At 57.2% G+C, this 7,783-nt stretch overlaps 1 protein-coding gene across 1 annotated transcript in view; it reads right to left on the bottom strand.

Annotated features, from left to right (window-relative positions):
• Positions 1 to 797: 797 nt before the first annotated feature.
• FARS2 (phenylalanyl-tRNA synthetase 2, mitochondrial) overlaps positions 798 to 7,783 on the bottom strand; it is a 312,608-nt gene continuing 305,622 nt past the window's right edge. The window contains exon 6 of the mRNA XM_007466381.1: positions 798 to 1,094. Coding sequence (XP_007466443.1) covers positions 956 to 1,094 — 139 coding nt within the window. The 3' untranslated portion in view covers positions 798 to 955. The remainder of the gene's footprint in view (positions 1,095 to 7,783) is intronic.

Below are 7,783 nucleotides of genomic sequence, written 5' to 3'. Positions count from 1 at the left end.
TCCTGTTGGAGCAGCTGCCCACCCTCACACCGCGGGCTGCTAATGGCCACCCTCATCAAATATTTATCCCAGTGTTCACATGGTCCTCCATCAGCCTCCAGCATCACACCGGGGAGGGAATCTGATTATGAAAACTGGCCAGGAGGGAAGCAGGCAGACTACAAAGCGCTCGCGATGGAAAAAGGGGAACATCAAAGGCCCGTATTCCTCCATAAAGGTCGTCTCCGGAAGCAGAGGCCTTCCATTAGGAAACAAACTCTCCGGGGCTTCAAGGACCTGGCCCTGCAGTGCCGGGTGCCACCCAGCCCCGGGGCGCTCTCTCTCCTCTGGGGGTGGGGGCGGGGCGGGCAGGAGGCAGCTTTGTCCACACCCTGGGGCTAGAGCCCCGGCTCCAAGCCCCACTTTGTGAAAAGGAAGTAAAATCCTGCTCGCTCAGAGATGTGACTCCCTCCACCTCTGAGGGATCCCTGGCATTTCATCCGCGCGCTGTCTGCAGCCTGCCCTTTGCAGAACAGAAAAAGGAGGGAGAAAGGAACGGGAGCCGATTGAGAAAAGCTTCTATGGTCTGGAGTGTGTCCCTCTGTGTGGCTCCGCTCATTACACGGGGGCAAGAACCTGTCAGGCAGGAAATCACGTCTGGTGTTTACACTTTAACAGAACCCAGGGACCAATTAACCGCACCGAGCGCCAACGGGCAGAGCATTTCTAAAAGGAAAAGAAGGTAACTCTCGTACTATTTCTCCTTCCCCCGACTTTTCCCAAATAAAAGACACATGCTAGTCAAGAGCATGTCAAGATTCTCAAGAGCAATCCTTTATCTTCTGAAAGTCCTGAAACTGACCCATTTATCACAAGATGACGGATGCCTCCGCCCACAAACAGTATCTTTTTCTCCTTGGTTCAGCAAACCCGGGGCCCTGGGAGGGCCGCGGCCGCGGCCGGGGAGGTGGCGACATCAAAACCTGCCCTCGACGCCCAGCAGCCGTACGGCCGCCTCCTGCACGGCCTGGTGGACGCGCCCGACCTCTCTCTGTGACATCGTGCGCTCCATGTGGCGGTAGGTGATGCGGTAGCAGTGGCTGGTCCTGTGTGTCCTGGAGAACGGGAGAGAAAGGCAGGTGAGTGCGGGGCAGGCGTGTCTCCTGCGGAAGCAGTGGTGAAAGCTGAGGAGGACACAGGGCCGCCAGAGGCGCACCCCTGCTGACGGCCGGCGTGTCCCTTACAGAGGAGCCGGTGACAGGAACGCTGACCGCTGGGTCCCCTTGGACTGAGTGCATCCGTTGGGAGGGAAGCTTCTTGCAAATCGATTTCCTGGGCCGGCCCTGATTCAGCAGCTGGGCGGGGGCCCTGGGCTCCGAGGTGGACCCTGACAAGCAGAGCGGTTAGGGACCAAGCACGCCCCCTGCAGGCCGTGGGGAGCATAGGACAATCGTGTCATCGCTGTGCCGGGCAGACAATCACTCTAATCCTGGTTCTACCAGGCGGCTGCTGGCCTGGCTGCCATGGAACAGCTGGGTGATTCTGGAATATGGGGTCCCGACAGCACTAAGGCTTCTACTGCATGGCAGCTGCTGAGACACACGGGTACACAACAGCTCATCAGGAAGCCCCCGGGGCCCTGGCCAGCAGGCCTGGCCCTCCCCTCTCCGGGCACTTCTGTTTCTCTCCTTCAAGCCACCAAATTCCTCCTTTCCAGCCCCCTTCCTGGGAGAGCCAGCCCTGCCTGCCTCGCTGCAGGTGGGGAAGCTGGAGCAGATGAGTGGGTCCCGGGCAGAGCCCCAGGGACATCAACACCACGTGCCATGCGCCCGCTGCCCAGCGGGAGGCCGCCCCGGGCCTGCAGGAGAGCTAGAGCCTTGAACAGGGGCCTCTGGTGGGGTCGGGTGCTCTGTACGCCCTGGGAGGCCCGCCGTTCCCCACAGGTGCCACAGGGCCCCGGGCCCGTGCTTCTCGGGGATCAGGACACTTGGTGGACTTGCTCTCCGTGGGGCTCCCTCCTCCCTGATCTGCTCGCTGAGCAGGGTGTCCCAGCCTCCCTGATCTGCTCTCTTTCCTCCTCCGCCCGGGCTGGTCACCTTCCCCTGCTCGCCGCCTCCAGGAAGGGGGAGGACTGTGCCTCACAGGCCTATTCGCCTTTCAGTCCCCTTGTGGATCCAGGTAAGGGACGAAGGTACCTCTGAGTGGCTGGGGGAGGAAGCCGGTCCTTAGGGGGCTCCTCGGGACCCCTGGTTCCACACCGCCGGCCCTGTCGCCCCACCCGACACCCAACTGCCTGCCCGAGACAAGGGAGAAAACAAACCTCCGCCCCGCCCTCCTTGCTCTTCCAGTCCAGCTCCGGCCAGTGGCTCTACTCGGTGGCCGCGCCTGGGATGGGCCCTGGGTGCTGCCCTGAGGTCCCCCGATGAAGCGGGGCAGCGCTTCCACCTCTTCCCGCCCCAAGGCCATGCGATGGGGAAATGTCTTTTCAACAAGCGGTGCTGGGACGCCTCTGTGTCCTCATGCAAGAGAGAACGAAGTTGGCCCTTTCCTTACACCAGACAAAAATTAACTCAAAATAGGTCACACACTTAAACGTAAGACCTAAAACTATAACAGTCTTAGATGAAAACACGAGAGTCCATCTTCATGACCCTGGGCCAGGCAAAGCTTCCTTAGGTATGACACCAAAAGCACAGGTGACAAAAGAAAAAATGGACGAATTGGGCTTCATCAAAATTAGTAACTTTTGTGCTTCAAAGGACACCATTAAGAAAATGAAAAGATAACTTACAGAATGGGAGAAAATATTTGCCAATCATATACTGACCCGGGACTTGTATCTAGAATATATAAAGAGCTCCTACAACTCAACAATAAAAAGACATAATCTGATTAAAAATGCACAAAGGATCTGAATAGAATTCTCCCAAGAAGACATGGAAACGGCTGGAAGCGCATGAAAAGGTGCTCAACGTCATTAGCCAGCAGGGAAAGTGCAAATCAAAACCCAGTGAGAGGCCGCCTCGCACGAGCTAAGGGGCTATAATCACAAAGACAGAAAATAGCGAGTGCTGGAGAAGATGTGGAGAAATAAGAACCCTCACGCGTGGCTGGTGGGGATGTAAAATGGTGCAGCCGCGGGGGAAAGAGCCGGAGGAACCTCTGAAAGTTAGACACGGCAGTTCTTCAGACCCTGAAACATAGTCACCCTGTGATCCAGCAGTGCCTCCAGTAGGTATACGCTCAAGAGAAATGAGAGCGTCTGTCCACACACAAACTCGTGCGTGAATGTGCAGAGCAGCATTCTTCTCGACAGCCAAACAGTGGAAATAATCCAAACGTCCTTCAAATGACGACTGGATAAACAATCTACCTCTACATGGAATATTATTCAGCCATAAGAAGAAATGAAGTTCTAATGCTACAACCCAGATGGACCTTGAAAACATTACACTCAGTGAAAGACGCCAGACGCAGAAGACCACATATTATATGATTCCATTATATGAAATGTCCAGAATAGGCAATTCCATACAGACAGGAAGCAGACTCATAACTGCCCTGGGCTGAGGGGTTGGTGGAAAATGGAGTGACTATTAATGAGGATGGGGTTTCTTTTGAAGGTAGTGAAAATGTCTGGAATGGGATAGTGGTGAATGTTAGAAAAACCCCTGAGTTAAATATTTTAAACGGATGTATGACACGTGAATTACATCTCAGTAAAGCTGTTCTATTAAAAAAAGAAAAAAGAGACTTGCCCTGCCGGGCACTGAGCAGGCTTGCGCCTCTGCATCTCCCCAGCGAGTCCCCTAGACGCTGGTCTCCACTGCATGCGCTGTGTGCCCCTGCGGGACGGCACCCGGCCGTGTTACTCCACTTTGCTCCTCTGGTGCCCAGGGCGATGTCCGGCACAGGGCAGGTGCTACATAAAAGCTGCTGAACGAATGCTTATGCAACCACCGAACCCCGGGGTGGGAGGCTGCGTTCAGGCCTAGAGGAGGCTGGTCCAGCCTCGCGCCGCCCTGCCGGCGTTCCACGGCCCCTGCCCGCGTTCAGCCACGGCTTTCTCCTTCCCTCTCCCACCACTGCCTCCAACAGTGAGGGAGGCGGACGCCGTCAGCTAGAAGGCAGCGAGGGTAGCCGTAAACACCGGGGCGTCCCAAGCCCTCCGCCCATGTGAGCCTCATCCCCCTCCGCGGGCCGGTGCGGCGGCCACGGGGCAGGCCTCGGAGCCAGCGCCTGATCCACGCCCAGCGGTGCCATGTCCTCCCCCGGTGACCCCGGCTGGTTCCCGCACCGGGCCTCAGGATACAAGGTGGATAACAGTCGTGTTGACCGCGGAGAACGGCTCAGAGCAGAACCACCAGACAGAGCACACAAGTGTGTGGCACAGAACCGAAGGAGCTCGGTAAGCGGGGCCTCTTTCTGTGCTTTTTAAGTGAGGTGAGCAGGGAACCCCGTGGGCACAGCAGCGAGCGGGCAGCACGGGCCGCTGTGGTTGCTGGTTTCTGGTGGCAAAGCCTTTTGTAGAACCCAGGCCCCCAGAGACACCAGGCCACGGCTCCCGACGCAGAGGCTGTGTGCGCCGCAAGATGCTTCCCCAGCAGCCCTCGCGCTGGGGCTGGAGGGCCAAGGCCTGCCCTGCTGGGGCCCTTTAGGGACAGTGTGCCCTGCAAGGGTGGAGCCCAGCTGTGCCCCGCTGCACTGGCCTCTCGGGGCAGCCGGGAGACCCACCTTCCCGTCCCGTGCACAGCAAGGGCCCTTCTCCCATCCCGACATCACCAGGCAGCATCCCGGGTTTCCAAGGGATGGAGGGTTCTAGGGGAGGAGAAATTAGTTGAGCAGGAAAAAGGGCGGAGGGACTGTGGGCTGTTTGATGACGATGCAAACATTTACCAGAACAAGTGTGGCGACAGATCTGGCGACCCAGCAAGCGGGGGAGGATGGTTTCCTGCAGGGGAGGCCGCTGTCCCACTGGCCTGGGCAGGGGCCCGTCCTCCCCACCCCCGTCCCCGACTCACAGGGGCCTAGAACTGGCTCCTCATTCCCAGGCTACGACACACGTCCTGACTCTGAGTTTCTCCTCCGTTGAAAGAGTAACAGCACTGACTCCATCGACTTTTCCCAACTGCCTCGGAGACAAGGTGACAGGGCTCAGAAGCCATCAAGCGCCGCACGAGCATGAGATGAAAGCATCCTCACGACACTGTTATTATACTGTTTCGGTCTCTGTCTCTCAGTGAAGAGCTGGTAACACGGCCTCTACCAGTTGAGATTTCCAACCAAAGACGAATGGGAAAAAAATTCATCTCCTTGCTTCCAAGTGCTTCCAAGAAGGCCCCTATAAGGATTCTTGGGATTCCAACAGCTTTTACAAAACACTGTGATGAGTTGGGTGCAAATGAATCATAAACATATGGATTAATTTTAAAAATCGAGAGAAACAGTATTTGGCAGAATATTTGGCCATAATTCAGTAGACTCAACTGAAAATCAACCAGGTTTGCCTTTTCCTAACATCACTGGAGAGAGAGAGAGAGAGAGAGAGAGAGAGAGAGAGAGAGAGAGAGAGGGAGAGAGAAAGAGAGAGAGAGAGAGAGAGGAGTGCCTTTTGTCTGTTTGCTAGAAACTTCTTTTTGGAGCTTTCAGATGGTGGATTACTTGGTCCTTCTTTCGCTGGCGGGGAAACCGAAAGCCACGGACATGGTCCCGGGTCTGAGCGGAGGACCGAGTCTCTCGCCCCTGAGGAGTGGTGCATCCGTGAAGACCACGGAGCTGGAGGGTCTCACAGCTCAGCGTGGCACAGGTGAGAAGGTGGATTCCCCAGAGGGAGGGATGCCCGGAGGGCCAGCCCCAGCTGTCTGGATTAGGGCCTTTCTGATTCTTTTACATCCTCCCAACGCGGCCTGTTTTAGCCCAAAAGCCTCTCAATCTTTCATCCGTCATGGCCCCCGCTGGCTCAGAAACAGCAACAGCAGCAGACATTTATTTACGTAGCACCTCTTACATACCACGCACTCGTATGTAAGCCCTTTACATCCACGAACCCATGTAAGCATCACACCCCCAATGGGTAGACAGCATCACTGTCTCGACACACAAATGAGGAAACAGAGAGAGAGAGAGAGAGAGAGAGAGAGAGGAGACAAGCAGAGAGAGAGAGAGCGGAAGTCACTGGGCCACGTCCACACCGCGAGTTAAGTGGCAGGGCTGGATGTGAAACCAGCAACCCAGCGGGAACGTACAATACGTGGCCACTGTGGAGAACAGTCCGGTGGCTCCCACAAAGGTAAACACAATGACCACGTGACCCAGCACTCCCACTCCCGGGTGTACCCCCCGCCCCAAAGAGCGCAGAGCAAACAAACTAGTGGTGACCAGAGGCGAGGGGCAGAATAGGCGAGGGGGATTAAGAGGTACACGCTACTAGGCGTAAAATACACAAGTGCTAAGGATGTAACGTACAGTACAAGGAATACAGTCAGTATTTTTGTAATAACTTTGTATGGAGTATGACCTACAAAAAATATTGAATTACTATGCTGTACACCTGAAACTAATATCACATTGTAAGTCGATGATAAGTCAGTGAAAAGGATGCACTGCTCAGCTCACTGCCACTCTGCAGGTAACAGCGTGCCAGTGACGGACTCTGTGCAGGGACCGGGGCCACCGGGCTTCCCTGGACAGAAGGGACAGTGGGGCAGAGGGCCGGCGAGGGCTGGACCGCCTCCATCATCCCACCATCAAGTTGACGCCGGCAACCACACAGGCTCCGACCGCGAGGTCAAGTCCTTCCCCGGAGGCCGCCAACACCTGCTCCCGAGACAGGGGAAGGGTCTGCTTTTCCGTCGGTGACGAGAGCAGCCCCTTCACGTTCTCGGTGGCGCGCTGGGCACCTCCCAGAATGGGTCGCTGCGCCCACAGTCCCTGCTGACGCGACCTACCTACAGGGGCTGCTCCACAGCGGGGACGGTGCTGTGCTGGGGCAGGTGCCATTTTCGGGGGACCAGGCAGTGGGAAAACCGACTCGCTCCTGCTCGTGTGATGCCGAAGCTCAGTGTGACGACAGCCCGGCCGCGCCCTTCGCCCGGTCGGGAGGCTCCGGTGAGGGGAACAGTGTGATGGGAAGGGTATCATGGAGGGGGCTGGTTGCCAGGGAAATGGGGTGTGAGGGGTGGAGAACCCAGACTTGCAGCAGGGGTCCGACTTCCACTCTGTCCCCCGGCCTCTGCTGTCTGTGCGACCGAGCACTTGGCGCCCCCCTTGTGACGTGAGGATGACACGTGCCTCCCGGGGCTGGGGCTGACATGTCAGCAGACGCTGAGGAGACCCCGGCGGCCGGGGTGGGCGCTCAGGGCCGCTGCTTTGTCCCCCACCTCCTTTACCTGCAGGGCTGAGGGGGAGAGGGAGGGCGCCGTGGGGAGGGCAGGGGGCTGGGGAGCCTGACTGGGAAAGTGGGGGGAGGCTGGGAGTCAGGGAGAGAGGTGAATTACTGCTCAGCATCGGGCACGATCTAAACAAGTGCTCTAGAAACTAAGAAAATCACCCCCCTTTACCTTCCCCGTATTAAAAAAAGGAAGCCAAAGGGAAGAGGAAAAAGTGAAATCGTGATCATAAGACCTCAGGTCCGACGACGGTGTGCCAGTCTCCTCATGAACTGCCCTGGGATTTTCGAGGACAGAGGCCACGTCGGTTTAACGCAGGAAAGGCCCCAGGCCCCAGCCACGGCCGTGTGACTGGTCAGGCCACCTGACCTCACCAGGGAGAGGGCTGGACCGAGTGACAGCCCGCCCCCCAGATC

Source organism: Lipotes vexillifer, unplaced genomic scaffold, assembly GCF_000442215.2.
Source record: "Lipotes vexillifer unplaced genomic scaffold, Lipotes_vexillifer_v1.1 scaffold444, whole genome shotgun sequence".
In the NCBI taxonomy this organism is placed as follows: Eukaryota; Metazoa; Chordata; class Mammalia; order Artiodactyla; family Lipotidae; genus Lipotes; species Lipotes vexillifer.
This window is presented reverse-complemented; position numbering and strand designations above follow the sequence as displayed.